At 39.4% G+C, this 18,210-nt stretch overlaps 1 protein-coding gene across 1 annotated transcript in view; it reads right to left on the reverse strand.

The window, feature by feature from the left end:
- DNAH7 (dynein axonemal heavy chain 7) overlaps positions 1 to 18,210 on the reverse strand; it is a 255,447-nt gene that overhangs the window by 9,053 nt on the left and 228,184 nt on the right. Inside the window, exons 59-62 of the mRNA XM_057316048.1 lie at positions 15,866 to 16,051; positions 14,165 to 14,302; positions 4,562 to 4,792; positions 1,043 to 1,195 (exon numbers count right to left, since the gene is read on the reverse strand). Of these exons, the coding sequence (XP_057172031.1) occupies positions 1,043 to 1,195; positions 4,562 to 4,792; positions 14,165 to 14,302; positions 15,866 to 16,051 (708 nt within the window). The remainder of the gene's footprint in view (positions 1 to 1,042; positions 1,196 to 4,561; positions 4,793 to 14,164; positions 14,303 to 15,865; positions 16,052 to 18,210) is intronic.

The raw sequence follows: 18,210 nt of genomic DNA on the forward strand, positions 1-18,210 counted from the left end.
TACGTTGTTTCACAATATATCATGTTACATAGTTGCATAGAATACATCCCTATAACATCTGGTAATATTTTTCTGATATTTTTTTTCTCTCTCGTTAGTGCCCAGTAGAATATTCCTTTGGAAGTTTTCCCACCTACTTTACCAAAATACAATGAAATCCAACATATAGAAACAGTATTATATAAGGAACTCCCAAAAGAAACAGGGTAGTGAGAGCTTACGATTTTTATAAATACCAAGATCCCTAAATAATTCTGTTTATATCAAACCTTAATAAGCTAATTGAATACTGACTTTAAATAGTAAATTATAGAGGTCAAATGAATTTGAAGAACTTTTAGAGTTTGAGTTGTTAGGGTCCAAGGTAGAGCCTTCATCTTTCAAGAACAATCTTAATTCTTCAGTATCAACTCTAACAGAAGGCCTGTGTTATGGAAGTTGAGTCATTTTATCCCTGCAGAAATTTTCTCATAGGCAGTTTTTGATGCATTATGAACAGTATCGAGGAAATTAATACTTCTAATGAATATAATTAATAACACAGTTAAGCACCAGTATTGCCAGATAATTAGGAGAGAGGCTTCTGCTCACTCAACATTTCCAAGACAATTAGCCATTGAGATTATTACTGTCTTGGGCTGAACAAGCAATCTAGTGACTTCTTTACCTGGAAGAGTGCTGGACAAGGAAGAGATAATGCTCTTTGCTAGTAGCTTGCCTGACTTTCTAAGGTGCTCTGTGCTAGGAATCTATTTTAATGCTTAGTATTTAATGAAAAAAATCAACATAGCCAGTTTTCTCTCTCAAGTGTCACTGACTTGAGTAAGTTTACCAAACACGAACACCTGTTCCTAAAGGAGCTTTCAGAGATTCTATTTCCAACACTAGTATTTAGACAGGTTAGTGTAACAGTTTATTATATGCAATACTGCGTAGTGGTCATTTGCCTGGGATGCACAGAAAAACTAGAGAGTAATATCACATTAGGCTTCCTGATGAAGAAAGTGAAATCAGAAGAAACATACTGTTTAGATGAACTCACCTGCAAGAATTTTAGTCTTGAAAGGAAGTCATTCACATAGCTCCCAAGTGGTTTAAGGCTTGGGTATGACTTACCCATCCACATTCCCGGAATTTTGACATTCAGAATGCTGCTAACCACTTCTTCGAGATCTGTAGACATCACCACAAGCCCCTGAAACACGTTTAACCTTTGGTTAACGTGATGATACTGATTTTAGACAATCCTCTCTTAAATACTTTTTCATAATTATCCTTCGTTTAAAATTGTGATTATTTAAGGCTGAGTTACATAGCAAAAACAAAAGATATGTTCTTTTGCTGCCAGTAAGTCATGGAGTCATTGATTCCTTACAAAACATTGACAATTTTACTTTTAATCAAATTTTTGTGGAAAGTTTTCCTGTTGAGGTATAACTGACATGAACAGTTGACACTTGAACAACATGGGTTTGAACTGCATGGGTCAGGGTGGATTTTTTTCAATAAATATATTGAAAAAAAATTTTGAGATGTGTAACTATTTGAAGAAACTCACAGATGAACCAAGTAACCTAGAAATACTGAAAATTTTCAGAGAAAGCTATTGTAAGAATACAGTATACAATACATACAACATTATATATTATGTGTTAATTGACTGTTTATGTTATGGACAAGGCTTCTAGTCATCAGCAGGCTATTTTAGTAAAGTTTTTGAGAAGTCAGGAGTTATGTGTGGATTTTTGACTACATGGGGGTCAGCACCCCTAACCCGCATGTTGTTAAAGTGTCAACTGTGTTAGTTTCATATATACAACATGATGATTTAATATTTGAATATACTGCAAAATGGTCACAATAGTCTGGGTAACATCTGTCACCATACATAGTTAACAGTATTTTTTCTGGTGAGGATAACTTTTAAGATTCACTCTCAGCTTTTCCAATTTCCCATGCAGTATTATTAACTATAGTCATTATGCTGTACATCGCATCCCCATGACTTTTATTTTATAACTGGAAGTTTGTAACTTTTAAGCTCCTTCACCCTTATGCCAACCCTGGAAAATCTTAATACTTAACTACTCACTAGCTATTAAATCACAGCCTGACTTTCTTTGACTTAGCTTACTGCTCTGTTAAATGGCCAACTAATACATCCCTGTCCTGCCTTCTTAAAAGAATAGTGATGAATATAAAATTAGAAAAATTATATGAAATCCTTTGAAAAGTTAAAATATTCTCAATTCCACTTATGACGTCTAATTGATCTTATCCCATTTTGTTATTTATGTAAGTAAACTCTGTGCCCAACATGGGGTTCAAAATCACGACCCTGAGATCAAGAGTTGCATGCTTTACCAACTGAGCCAGCCAGGTGTCCCAATCTTATCCCATTTTGAATCACTGGTGGGCAGATGTTAAAACCTTGAGGCCCTTGAAAATTATTGCCTCCTTGATCTTACAGTTGGGCCAGTTGCCATCATTTCTCTTTTCTCTATAGTTGACAATATTATTCCAACTAACATATGGAGATGATTTTAGAGTAAATTCAACGGGTTCAACACCCACATTTCATTTGCCTCCTTTCCCAAATCCGCTAAAGCAACAGTAAAAGGATTTATGTTGTAAGGGCATAACCCACAAGTACAGAAAAAATAGGAAAAGGCAAAAATGATAACACAATTTGGGGAGCTAGAAAGCATTTGGGCTGTTGGCAGATGTTGTTGAAGCCAGGAGATAACCTGATCGTAAACTAGCAGAGCAGAAAGCTAAGCAGCAACTAGGTATCACTGCAGAATACCCAAAAGTATTTGCAATTGACAGGCCTAGATGAAAGTGAGGAGTAGAAGGCAGTGCAAAATGAAAAGGGTTATTGAAATTGGGTTTCAAAAAACAGATTTCTAGGACTTCTCCCACAAATCTGCACATTGCCCACCTTGAGTGAAACCTAGAAGGGAAAATGAAGAAATCCCTGGAGGGATGCCAAGTATACAGGAAGAACAAGGTCAAGAAGAAACACTTGATCCCGAATGCTTCTTAGCCAACCAGCCCAGCCAGATGACACCAAAACCAGCCTCGTAGACTCCTCTTTCAATAATAGCTCTGATTCAACCACTTCACCTCCAATGTGACTACAAGAAATAAGCTCAGCTGGACTACTTCAATCACTGGTTGCTCCCTGCCTACACTCGCTCCCTACGGTCCTTCCTGCAATGGTCAGAGTGAACTTTTAAAAATGTAAAACAGATCATTTCACTACATTGCTTAAAATGCTCTGAAGACCTCCCCTTACTTTTACACTTCAGAATAAAATTCGTGATCTTTTTTTAAAGATTTTATTTATTTATTTGACAGAGGGGCAGCGAGAGAGGGAACCCAAGCAGGGGGAGCGGGAGAGGGAGAAGCAGGCTTCCCGTTGAGCAGGGAACTCAATGCGGGGCTAGACTCCAGAACGCTGGGATCATGACCTGAGCCGAAGGCAGACGGTTAACGACTGAGCCACCCAGGTGCCCCTAAAATTCATGATCTTAACCATGAACAACAAGGCCGCTAGGAGTCTGGCTTCTCTCTGTCCTACCATTTCCCTCATGCTCGCTCCACAGCAGCCACAAGAGCCTTCCCTACTGTGTTCCCGGACCAGGCCAAGTTTGTTCTTCCCATGGTCTTTGCACTTGCCATATAGCCTCTGCCCAAATGTCCCATGGTTTGCTGTTAAGTTCAGGCCTCTGCTCAAGGATCAGCTCCCCAGAGTCGTCTGACACAAAATGACTGATTTTCCCCACCCATCACTCTCTACCCTCTTATCCTTTATTTTTTTCCATGGCAGTTAATGTTTATTGAAATTATATATTTATTTTTAAATTTTTGTCTCCCTTATTAAAACTTAAGCTCTATGGGGGCGTTGTGTGGCTCATTCGGGTAAGCATCCAACTCTTGATTTCAGCTCAGGTCCTGACCTCAAGGTCATGAGATTGAGCCCCACATCCAGCTCTGTGCTTGGTGTGGAGCTTGCTTGAGATTCTCTCCCTCTCCCTTGGTCCCTTCCCACTGTTCTCTCTCTCTCAAAAATGAAAATAAAAATAAAATTAAAAAGATTATTTATTTAAAAAAAAAAAGGGTTGGGGAGACACAGTTGGTTAAATGTTCGACTCTTTGTTTTGGCTCAGGTCATGATCACAGGGGTGTAAAATTGGGCTCCTGAGTCAGGCTCAGCACAGAGTGTGCTGAAGTTTCTCTCTCCGTCTCCCTCTGTTCCTCCTCCCTCTCTCAAATAAATAACTCTTTAAAACTTAGAAGCTTTATGAAAGCAAAGGTTTGGTCTTTCTTACTCGTTTGTGTATCCTATCTACAAACCATGCTATCTAACATACTCCGTACCACTTACTAACCATCATCCTTAGAATCCTATATGTTCTTCAAGGGCAGAGATTTTTCTTCTATCCCCAGAATGAAGAACAAACAGTGCTTGCACTCAATCTCCCCCCAATAAATATTTGCCAAGTAAAATGAGTGATAAGTTATTGCAATGATTTTTCTTTGGTATATTTCCCCTTACCTTGATTGCTTTTTGAATGTTAATGCATGATTCCCTTATGGTCTGCAACAACTTATTGAACCGACCCATCTCTTGGACAAGCACGGTGTTCATGCTCTGAGTGTAAGTTGTTGGGTACCTCCTCATTGCAGCCTCAACGTCAAAGTTGTTGGGAAGTTTGCCCAAGATGTCACCAGCAACCTCATCTACTACTTCATCTGATGATTTTGCACCAGCATCTGCTGAACGAGACTGTAAAGAATTCAAACTAAAAATCAGAAATCCTCATAAAGGTGTAGGAACTGCTGAATAGGAAAACTCCTAAAGTAAATTTTATGAGTATCATTCTGCTATTTTACCAATGATTCTTCTTCACACAAGATTGACTGAAGTGATGAAAACAGGCACAGGGAGGGGGAGTCAGGAGAAAACCATTATTAGGGAGGAGGAAGAGGGCATGGACAGTTGTTCACAGGCAAAAGAGGGTCTGGAGCAAGCAAATGAGCCACACACTGGGCTGCCCGGGTAGGGGGGAGTGGGTGCTGCGGAAAGAGGGAGAAAAAGCATTTATGTTGGTGGGGTGGCTGAGGAATGACGGACATTAACACCCAGGAGAAAGAAATTTGATCTTGCTTTGAAAAAGCTTGCCACAAAATATATTTGCCAATAACTCTGGTGCCTACTGGTTGCCAAAAGCAGAGATATAGTTTTGTCCTTGAACCAGGAGGGCAAAGAAAATAAGCTCATCTCCTCTAAGCAGTTGGAAGACTTATGGAGAAAGGCAGACTTTAGTGATTCACACTGAAACAAAGGAAGGGGAATTTCATTTCAATTTTTATTTTTTATGTTTATAGTGGCAGGGTGTAAATGAATCTATATTTTTTGGGAAAACCATTTAAATCCTCACAATAAATGAATGTGTGTGTGTGCAGGCACGTTGAGAGAAAACAAGCACAATTAGAATATAAATGAATATATCTCATATTTTTTCCAGCCCTAGGAAATTGTGTTTAGTTTTATTTCAGATTTTGTATTTCCTGGTTTCTTTACTCGTACTTAGGTATAAGCACAAGAGCTCTGCTAAAGTAACATTCCCAATGCCAACATTTCTTGTTCTATTTTTTAAAGATATTTTAAATACTTAATGTAAAAGTTTTATCATCGTTAACTTGCTCTGCAAACTCTGTTCTGGTCTCTTTGCCTCTGAACTGTGGTAAACCCAGTGTAGAATCACTGACCTACTTTCTACCCGTTAGCATAACTGTACTTGCCAATCTGAGGCTGAGGATATTGAAAGGGGCTGTTAAGTACGTACTGAGAAGATACCCCATGTGTATTTAGACTTATTTGTTTGGTTCTGAGTCATTTTCTGTTGGAATGAACCCACTGTTGTATGTATTCTGTAATGTGGCACACCCCATTAACCTTAAATAAAGCCAAAAGCCACTCTAAACGTCCTGTTGTCAGACCCGTGTATCACATGTGTCTAATACTCCTAAAGATCTATTTATTCATGTCTGTGCACGTACTTTTGTACTCAGGCAGGAACTGATTTTAGTGGAATTAACATATGTTATTAGAAAATGTCATCTGACAGTAGACCAGAGCTAGGAGTACCATGGACTCTTCCATCAAGGAGAGCACACCATTTTATCCTCCTAATCTGGTTCTTTTAGCTTCCCCCCCCGCAACTCTCCCCCCCCCCCCCACATCTCTTGTTATCTGCCCTTCTAGGTCCTATCCCATCTTTAGAATCCAGAAAGAGTATAGCATTATGGTTCAGAACACTGATTCTGGAGCCAAACTAGTGGGAGTCAGACTCCTTGGCTTTGAGTCCTGGCTTGAAACTGTGCTAGTGGGAATGATTAGCCCTTACCTCAGAAGACTGCTGTATGCATCACACTGTTACACAGGAAGCACTTAGAAGAGTGTTACCATAGAGTCGGTACTATGTACTAACTATTACCATTATTACTCTGAGAGTCCATACAAGTAAAAAGATCAGCTAGAATTCAGTTCATGGGATAATTCACTGGACCAAATAAGCATTCTTATCAAAATTTTACTCAGTCACTAAGGGAACTCTTACCATTTGGACTAATTTGCTTTCAAAAATGAAAGAAACAAACAACTGAACACATCTGCTAAAGGGACAGTACAAGAGAAGATCTCTTAATAGAAGAGGAAGATTAAATATTTTTCATTCAAATATACGCGCTCGTGCCCATGGCATGCTGAATTCTAATGCCCTAGATTATTTATGCTCTCATAAGCGGAGCTGCATGTCTACAAGGTGTCAACTGTATTTTTCTCCTCAACCTTTTTGTACATTTTATGCTTACTACTGCAATTCTTTAAATATTATGTAATCTGATAAAATATTGATGTGAAAGAAACGTTCTATGTAAACTAGGTAAAGAGTTATGCACCATTTGAAAAAGATAAGTCATTTTATAAGTTGCTGTTGAATTAGTAAAAGACTAGAAAACAGGCAAAATTTTAGATTGGATTCTGGCATCAAACCTCTTCCCAAGTATCTTTGATATTCTTCCACTTTTAAGGAATTAAAAAGGGACATAAGATATAATGCACATGCTGGGAGAGAACATTTCCCTTGCTGGAGTACATTTGGAAGAGGTATATTGCCTCTCCAAGGACAAAAGACCCGCCACGTGCCATTGAGTGGTCATTCATCGGCAAGGGACAGAAGCCCACACAGAGGACAGATAACCTGGCCACTGCTTTTTGCTATCCTTCACTATAAACTCCAAGCACCTGTGCAGCCATGCAACTGCCTTTCTGGGACAAAACAGCACCAGACACAGCACGGCGAGGCTCTCCTCTGGAGGAGGGGAGAGGGTCCGCACCATGCAGAGTCCTTCAAGATCTGGAGTTTTGAATCCCAGCTGCATGCCAGAGATAAAACACAGAACTGTGGTGCCAGGTGTGCGGATAGCCTGGGCACAGACAAGTTGAGGGCAGGGGTTTGATGGAAGCCTGGGAAACAAGAGGGGAGACTGCTTACTTTTCTGTGAGGGCTTCTGCGCTCCCCTCCCTGCAGAGGAGAGAGGAGGGTGATGCCATCTTCCCACCCTTCCCCCACCACCAGTAAACAGTTGGACTCAGTGAGCAATATAGCACCCCCAGTGGAGGCTAGAGCTGCCTCCTCCAAACCCTGCCCCCTGCGCCCTGCAGGTGCATCTTTACCCGGGTAGGTCTGACTGTGGGCCAGGGCAGCAGGCCTCTCCCACAGAGGACCAACACAGGACCCCTGCATGTACCAGGTCTGTTGATCACACAGTACTCCAAAGTGTCAGCTTCAGTTCCAGTGGAAACAGATTTTGTTTACTTATTTATTAGAGAGAGACAGAGAGCGTGCACACAAGAGGGGGTGGAGCAGAGGGGAAGGGAGAGGGAAAAGGAAAGAATCTCAGGCAGACTCTGCACTGAGCACAGACCCGACCCGGGGCTCGATCTTACAACCCCAGTCATGACTAGTGCAGAAACCAAGAGTCAGATGCTTAACTGACTGAGCCACCCAGGAGCCACTGTTCTGATCGAAATAGGACCTGGCTTTCTTGATCTTTTTTTTTTTTTTCCCTTTGGAATCAGGATTATAGGTTATTGTTTGTTTGTTTTTTAATTTCCTTTTCTCTTTTTTTGAATCAGGCTTCCTTTTTTTTTCCCCCCCCTTTCTTTTTCTTTGGAATCAGGCTTATAGCTTTTTGTTTATTTCTTTGGGGTTTTTTTGTTTGTTTTGCTTTGGTTTTTGGGTTTTTTTTTGTTCCTGTTCCTTTCTTTCGATCAGCCTTTTGTTTTGTTTTGTTTTGTTTTGGTCAGGCATATTTTAACAAAAGCACACCTAGCTAAAGGCCTAAATACTTCCACTGCAAACAAGGAAGAACTCTGTAGAGGACTGACCTGTGGGGGAGAGCAGCCAAAACACAACAGCACAGTGCACACAGCTTACACCAGAGATGCTTCTGGAAGCTCCAGACCCTGGACAGTGTGTGGTTCCTTCTTAATATAGTTTTACTCTCAGGAGCAGGAAACATAACAAGCTTTCATTAACACATAAAAGACAGAAACCTAGACAAATGATAAGATGGAGGAATTCTCCCCAAAGGAAAGATCAAGAAGAAATCACAGCCAGGGATTTGCTCAGAACAAATATTAGCAATATATCTGAACAAGAATTTAAAACAACAGTCATAAGAATACTGGCTGGTCTTGAAAGAAGCATAAAAGACCACAGAGAAACCCTGGCTGCAGAGATAAAAGACCTAAAAACTAGTCAGGCTGAAATAAAAAAATTCTATGACTGACTGAATATAATCACAGCGAGACTGGAAGAAGCAGAGGAACAAATAGGGGATACAGAAGATAAAATTATGGAACATAACGAAGCTTCAAAGAACAGTGAAAAAAAACTATTAGATCACAAACATAGACTTAGGCAACTCAGAGATTAGATAAAGTTCGACAATATCCATATCATAGGAGTCCCTGAAGAAAAGAGTGGCAAAAGGTTTATTTGAACAAATTACGGCTGAGAACTCCCCTAATCTGGGGAAGGAAATAGGCATTCAAGTCCAAGAGGCACAGAGAACTCCCCTCAAAATCAACAAAAACAAGGCGACACCAAGACATATCCTAGTGAAACTCGCAAAATACAAAGATAAAGAGAATTCTGAAAGCGGGGGAGAAACATCCTTAACCTACAAGGTAGACACATACGGTCAGCAGCAGACCTGGCCACAGTAACGTAGCCGGCTGGAAGAGAGTGGTATGAAATAGTCAACGGGCTAACGGGAACAATAAGCAACCAAGTGTACTTTATCCAGCAAGGCTGTCATTCAGAATAGAAGGAAAGATACAGTATCCCAGACAAGCAAAAACTAAGGGAGTTCATGAACATTAAACCAGCTCTGCAAGAAATATTAAAGGGGACCCTTTGAATGGGAGAGAGAGACCAAAAGCAACAGACTTGGAAGGAACAGAGACAATCTACAGGAACTGTACAGGTAATACAATGGCACTAATTCATGTCTATCAATAATTAATGTAAATGGACTCAATGCTCCAATCAAAAGACATAGGGTATCAAAATAAATTAAAAAAAATAAGACCCATTGATATGCTGCTTACAAGACTCATTTTAGACCCAAAGACACCTGCAGATTGAAAGTGAGTGGATGGAGAACCATTTATCATGCTAATGGTTATCAAAAGAAAGCTGGAGTAGCCATACTTATATCAGACAAACTAAATTTTTAACCGAAGACTGTAATAAGAGATGAAGAGCACTGTATCATAATAAAGGGGTCTATCCAACAAGAAGATTGAACAACTGTAAATATTTATGCCCCCAACTTGGGAGCACCCAAATATCTAAATCAATTAATAACAAACAGGACGAAACTCACTGATAATACAATAATAGTAGGGAACTTTACCACCCCACTCACAGCAATGGACAGACATCTAAGCAGAAGATCAACAAGGAAACAAGGGCTTTCAATGATACACTGGACCAGATGGACTTAACAGATATAGTCAGAACATTTCATCCTAAAGCAGCAGAGTATACATTCTTTTCAAGTGCACATGGAACATTCTCCAGAATAGATCACATATTACTGGGTCACAAATCAGACCTCAACCAGTACAAAAAGATTGATATCATACCATACATATTTTTAGACCATAACGTTATAAAGCCAACCACAAGAAAAAAATTTAGAGTTTTTCCCACAAATACATGGAGGTTAAAGAACATCCTACTAAAGAATGAATAGGTTAACCAGGAAATTAGAGTAGTAATAAAAAAATACATGGAAGCAAACGAAAATGAACACACGATAGTCCAAAACACCTGGGATGCAACGAAGGCATTCCTAAGAGGGAAGTATATAGCAATACAGTCCTACCTCAAGAAGCAAGAAAAATCTCAAATACACAACTTACCCTTACACCTAAAGGAGCTAGAAAAAGAATAGCAAATAAGGCCTAAAACCAGCAGAAGAATGGAAATAATAAAGATTAGAGCAGAAATAAATGATATGGAAATTAAAAAGAAAAAATGGCAGAACAGATCAACAAAACTAGGAGCTGGTTCTTCGAAAGAATTAACAAAATTGATAAACCCCTAGCCAGACTTATCAAAAAGAAAGAGAAAGCACTAAATAATCACAAATGAGAGAGGAGAGATCACAACCAACACTACAGAAATACAAGCAATTATAAAAGAATATTATGAGGAATTATATGCCAACATACTGGGCAGTCTGGAAGAAATGGGTAAATTCCTTGAAAAATATAAACTACCAAAACTGAAGCAGGAAGAAATAGAAAATTTCAACAGACCAATAACCAGCAAAGAAATTGAATTAGTAATCAAGTATCTCCCAAAAAACAAGAGTCCATGGTGAATGGCTTTCCAGGGGAATTCTACGAAACATTTAAAGAAGAGTTAACACCTATTCTTCTCAAACTGTTCCAAAAAATAGAAATGGAAGGGAAAACCTCCAAACTCATTCTATGAGGCCAGAATTATCTTGATTCCAAAACCAGACAGAGACCCCACCAAAAAAGAAAATTACAGGGGCACCTAGGTGGCTCAGTCGGTTAAGTGTCTGACTCTTGATTTTGGCTCAAGTCATGATCTCAGGGTTGTGAGATCAAGCTGTGTGTCGGTCTCTGTGCTCAGCATGGAGTCTGCTTGAGAGCCTCTCCTTCTGTCCTTCCCGCCCCGTTTCCTCTCTCTCTTTCTCTAACATAAATAAATCTTTTTTTTTTTTAAGGGAGAATTACAGACCAATATCCCTGATGAACATGGATGCAAAAATTCTCAACAAGATACCAGCAAATTGAATCCAACAGCACTCTAAAAGAATTGTTCACCACAATCGAGTAGGATTTATTCCTGGGCTGCAGGGGTGGTTCAATATTCAGAAATCAATCAACATGATACACCACATTAATAAAAGAAAAGAACCACATAATCCTCTGAATAGATGAAGAAAAAGCATTTGGCAAAATATGGCATCCATTCTTGAAAAAACCCTCAAGAAAGTAGGGATAGAAGGAACATACCCCAATATCATAAAGGCCATATACAAATGACCCATAGTTAATATCATCCTCAATGGGGGAAAAACTCAGACCTCTTCCCCTAAGGTCAGGAACATGACAAGGATATCCACTTCTACCACTGTTGTTCAAAATAGTACTGGAAGTCTTAGCCTCAGAAATCAGGCAACAAAAAGAAATTTAAAAAATCAGCAAGGAAGAAGCCAAACTTTCACTATTTGCACATGACATGATACTCTATGTAGAAAATCCAAAAGACTCCACCAAAACATTGCTAGAACTGATACACGAATTCAACAAAGTTGCGAGACATAAAATCAATGTACAGAAATACCTTGCATTTCTATACACCAATAATGAAGCAGCAGAAAGAGAAATCAAGGAATCGACCCCATTTATAATTGCACCAAAAACCATAAGATAGCTGGGAATAAACCTGACCAAAAAGGTAAAAGATCTGTACCCTGAAAACTATAGAACATTTATGAAAAAAATTGAAAAGGACACAGAGAAATGGAAAAACATTCCATGCTCATGGATTGGAAGAACAAATATTGTTAAAATGTCTATACTACCCAAAGCAATCTATACATTCAATGCAATCCCTATCAAAATGCCACCAGCATTGTTCACAGAGCTAGAACAAACAATTCTAAAATGTGTATGGAACCAGAAAAGATCCTGAATAGTCAAAGCAATGCTGAAAAGAAAATCAAAGTGGCAGGCATCACAATTCCAGACTCCAAGCTGTATCACAAAGCTGTAATCATCAAGACAGTATGGTACCAGCACAAAAACAGACACATGGGTCAATGGAATAGCATAGAGAACCCAGAAATGGACCCACAGCTATATGGTCAACTAATCTTCAACAAAGCAGGAAAGAATATCCAATGGAAAAAAGACAATTTTCAACAAATGGTGTTGGGGAAAATGGACGACGACATGCGGAAGAAGGAAACTGGGCCATTTTCTTACACAATACACAAAAATAAATTCAAAATGGATGAAAGACCTAAATGTGAGACAGGAAACCATCAAAATCCTAGAGGAGAACACAGGCAGCAACCTCTTTGACCTTGGCCATAGCAACTTTACTAGACATGTCACCTGAGGCAAGGGAAACAAAAACAAAAATGAACTACTGGGACTTCATCAAGATAAAAAGCTTCTGCACAGTGAAGGAAACAATAAACAAAACTAAAAGGCAGCCTATGGGATAGGAGAACATATTTGCAAATCTTGACATATCTGATAAAGAATAAGATCTAGAATCTATAAAGAACTTACCAAACTCAATACACAAAAAAACAAATAATCCAGTTAAGAAATGGTCAAAAGATATGCATAGACATGTTTCCAAAGAAGACATCCAGATGGTTGATAGACACATGAAAAGATGCTCAACATCACTCATCATCAGGGAAATGCAGATCAAAACCACAATGAGATACCACCTCATACCTGTCAGAATGGCTAAAATTAACAACACAGGAAACAACAAGTGTTGGTGAGGATGCGGAGAAAGGGGAACCCTCTTGCACTGTTGGTGGGAATGCAAACTGGTGCAGCCACTCTGGAAAACAGTATGGAGGTTCCTCAAAATGTTAAAAAATAGAGCTACCCTGTGACCCAGCAATTGCACTAAGAGGTATCTACCTGAAGTATAGGAAAGTACAGATTCAAAGGGGGCACACACACCCTGATGTTTATAGCAGCGTTATCAACAACAGCGAACTATGGAAAGAGCCCAAGTATCCATCGAGTGATGAATGGATAAAGAAGATACACACACACACACACACACACACACACACACACACACACACACAGAGGAATATTACTCAACCATCAAAAAGAATGAAATCTTGCCATTTGCAATATCGTGGATGGAACTAGAGGGTATTATGCTAAGTGAAATAAGTTGGTTGGAGAAATACAAATACCACATGATTTCACTCATGTGGAATTTATGAAACAATATGGATGAACTTAGGGGGAGGGAAGGAAAAATTAAAATAAGATAAAAACAGGGAAACAAACCGTAAGAGACTCTTAACTATAGAGAACCCAATACGGGTTGCTGGAGGGGAGGGGGATGGGAGGATCGGCTAAATGGGTGGTGGGCACTTGTGATGGGCACTGGGTGTTACATTTAAGTGATGAATCACTAAATTCTACTCCTGAAACCAACACTACACTATATGTTACCTAAATTGAATTGAAATAAAAACTTGGAAGAAAAAAAAAGATATAATGCAGTTAGACATGGATTCCGTAAGAAAGGTGAAATGGAACTCCTAGCAGCTGAATGATACTCAAAGATTCTTTCCAAATCAAAAGACTGATGGAAAAAAAAAAAAGCCAACCAAAACCATATGTTCATGTACTTAATGTTAAAATTCGTATTTAAGGTACATAGGAATTTTTGTCTTTTCCTTAAAATGGTTGTCCACTTTCACACATGGCACGTGCTGCTCGGCCGCGTCCGTTCCCGCCTCAGAAGCCGTTCCCGCACCACCGATCGCATACCTGTGTGAGCAGGATGTTATCAAACAGCAGTTGAGTTTCTGACTGATCTTTAGTGATATCTGCATTGGCATTCATCCCAAAGATTTCTGGTGCAGGGTTCAGTGGCAGAGTCTTTGTGTATTCGATGTAGCTTTTGTGCTGCAAAGAGGAGTAACAAAGAGTCAGGAGGTTAGAAACCAATTAGCCTGTAGGCCTTTCTCTCTGAGGAGAGAGAATTTTCAATACTCCGGTGTTTGAGTGGCTGAGCCTGTGAAACTGGACACTGAATGCTTTCGTTTTCTTTCAACCTGGGCCAAAGTTTTTTGTTTTTTGTTTTAAAAAAACGAAATATTTAGGAAGAAAAAATAAAATGTTCCATTCAATTGGAATGGATTTTAAAATGGAGAGAGGACTATCCCAGCCACCTCATTTAGAAAATTTCTTCTGGAGAAATTTTTCTGTGCCACATGTACTGATGATAGTTCTTCATTTACTGCAGTGAAAATAATTGTTTTCTCTTTATTCTGATTTTTCTGTTTACTCTTGTGATAAATCCACGTAATTCAGAAAAGTAAACATTACCCGAATGTTTATTATCCTGAGATAATTACCATTCACATTTCTTTTTATGCATATGCACACACATTTTGTGTTTTATTTACATGGACTTCTGTCAAAATAACAACATTTCCAGGGGGAATTCTACGAAACATTTAATCATGTAATCATACCAACACTCATGTAATCATACCAACACTCATATACACATATGGTGGGTGGGGGTGGGGGATTGATCAGTGATGGTTTCTCGAAATGGGTCATGTTACATATACTTGACTTCATCTTGCTTTCTTCTCACTTGACAATTCATCACCAGAAATCCTGATACCCACGGTCCACATGTCGACCTCCTCCACTCATTTAGCGACCTAGGCTCTGGGACTAATTTTCTCTTCATCCCTGTTGACACCTGCTCTCAGCTAGCATGAACCCTAATGGATGATGCCGTTATGGCATGGGCCTCTGTTGCATCTGGTCACATGTTTAACTTTCAATATGTTTAACTTTTGGCTTTTAGGAATAAAATGAGAACCGGTTCAGTTGTCCTGGCAGTCCCTGGAGGTCTACTGTGTGATCACCTGAAGGCAGATACCACATCTTCCACTAGGCAGGCCTGGAAAAAGTAGCAGAAGGAAATGGACTCTTGCAGCAGCTGGTTCTATAACTCTCTTCCCCCTTCTACCCGTGTGGCCTTGGGCAACTCGTTTAACTTTAGTAAACCTGCTTTCTCGTTTGTAAAAAGACGGAATAATAATACTGATGTTAATTTCATGACCTAGTGAGATAATTACCTTTGTAAATAAGCATGATCTAGATATTAATTATTATTATTAATATTATTTTGTAACCCTTCTCATGTGTGTTTCCATTTTCACTGGGGACAGTGTCTTTTTACCAAAGGAATAAATTCATGACAATAGAATTCCAGGTCACTAAGGAAGCTCTTCTTGGGTGAGTGGCGTTTCTGACCATCTTCACCTACAGCAAACAGCAAACCGCTAACTACATCTATGCATGAAGCTTGCTCTGTTCCTAGAAGGCTGAAAAAAGCACACACAATGGTTAATCAAAAATCAAAGCCTCTGGGGGAAAAAACCTCACCATTTTATCAGAGGAATTTCAGGTTTTACTGCTTTTCGTGTTCTTGAAGGGCATACTTACATCACCAGAAGGAGGAACGAAATAGATGCCGCTTGAGTCGAATTTATAGCTTGGGTTTTGGACTAATTCTGCGTTGAAGAACTTGCTCAGGATGCTGCGCAGTGCGCGCCGGTCCCAGTCGTCGGTCACCCTGCCCCCGTAATTGCATTCGCCCGTCATGTACCGCAGCGCCTCGTAAGGCAGCTCCTGGAAGCCAGAGTCAAGTCACTCCACCAGCTAAGAGTTACCAGCAGCGCATTCTGCAGAGCTGGGTTTCCTGCTTGCGCCTATCAAACTGCTTACAAAAATTAAAATTGGCCTTCAGCACAAGTTCCCTTTATATACTTCTGGGCTAATTGTTGCAATTTCCCCCAGAGCCGTCTTCTCCTTGGGCGGTTTGTCATTTCCATTCAGTCAATGCAGAGAAGAGAATTCGTCTACTAACTTGGCACTCACTCACTATTCAGCCAACACTAACGGACCACCTACTGTGTGCCAGACACAGAATGAGACCCGAATCCCATCCTTGAAAACATGGCGTCGCTGACTGCCATTCAAAACAAATCCAATAGAATTCAGAGATAATCAGGGCCAGTTTCCTGCATCATTCTTATATCCCTCTGTATTTTGACAATTGGAATCACTGTAGAAACAATTTTGCATAAAATTTTCAACAAATCTCATATTATGTGATACCTTTTACCATTTTATGAAATACTCTTTTAAAATATTTTAATAATTTAAGAAACGAAACAGATGAACATGGGGGAAGGGGAAAAACAGAGAGGGAAGTAAACCATAAGAGACTCTTCATGATAGAGAACAAATGGTTGCTGTAGGGCAGTGGGTGGGGGTTGGGCTAGATGGGTGAAGGGCATTAATGAGGGCACTTGTGACGAGCACTGGGTTTTACATGTAAGTGATGAATCACTAAATTCTACTCCTGAAACCAATATAACACTATATGCTAACTAGAATTAAAAAACTTGAAATAAAAGAAAAATATTTTAATAACTACCTTCTAATATTGAACACTTCAGCCACTCCTGATTTTCTGCTGTGTTTAATTATGTTTCATTAAATATACATTTCTTAAAATTTCTAATGATTCTTTAGTCTAGATTTCTGAAAAGGAAACTACTACGTCAAAGGTAGAGTTTATAAAAAGCAATTGATTAATGTCACCAAGCTACTTTTCTTTCATTCTTTTTTGTTTGTTTGTTTTCTTTTTAAGTAAGCTCCATGCCCAGCATGGAGCCTAACGTGGGGCTTGAACTCACACTCTGAGATCAAGACCTGGGCTGAGATCAGTTGGAAAATTAACTGACTGAGCCACCCAGGAGCCCACCAAATTGCTTTTCTGAAAGGCTGTAGTAATCAGTTTTAAAATTTTTGCTAATTTGTTTGATCAAAGATAATATTGTGTTAATTTGCATTCCTAGAATATCAGTGAATTTCATAATTTTTTTCACGTTTAATAACATTTCCTCTGTGAACTAGCCTTCTACCCACTTTTTCAATTAAAGTTTTAATAGCTTTATTTGTATAAGCTGTTTTATAAATTATCCTTTTTTTTTTTTAAAGATTTTTAATTTATTTATTCGACAGAGATAGAGACAGCCAGCGAGAGAGGGAACACAAGCAGGGGGAGCGGGAGAGGAAGCAGGCCTCCAGCGGAGGAGCCTGATGTGGGGCTCGATCCCACAACGCCAGGATCACACCCTGAGCCGAAGGCAGACGCTTAACTGCTGTGCCACCCAGGCGCCCCTATAAATTACCCTTTTAAATCAAATTTGTGGAAATATTTTTTCCTTTTAGTTTGCTTTTTTATTATATTCTTTGGTATGAAGAATTTTTAAATGTTGAGTGCAAAAGTATTGATTGTTCATACTGCAATTTGTTTTATCATCAGCATAAATACTTACACATCCACCAGCAATACAGAGAATTCTATTTCTCACTGCTCTCAACAAAACTGAGCGCTTTCATTCAGGAGAAAAAAATGACAGTTAAATAATAACATTGTCGGACATGTATCAGGAGCTCTGTCAAGGCTCCCAGAGCAAGGTGAAGCTTGGGCACGCATGTTTCTGGCTACTGAGCTAGAGTATGTTAGGGGAAGGGTAACAGAGATGATAAGCAAGTAGATCATACAAGACCAAAAAAATCTGGAATCGTCTCCTGCTTTCATCCGTGTTCACCTACAGTGATAAGGATTCTCAACACAATGCTGGACGAAGTGACTCTCATCCCAAGTTGCATGTAGAAACATGCCAAGAGGAGGCACACTTTTTCTTGAGTCTGAGATGGTTATTCAAGAACTACTCCCCAAGGCAGACAAAGATGGAGCACAGGAACGGGCACTC

Source organism: Ursus arctos, unplaced genomic scaffold (genome assembly GCF_023065955.2).
Source record: "Ursus arctos isolate Adak ecotype North America unplaced genomic scaffold, UrsArc2.0 scaffold_1, whole genome shotgun sequence".
Lineage (NCBI taxonomy): Eukaryota > Metazoa > Chordata > Mammalia > Carnivora > Ursidae > Ursus > Ursus arctos.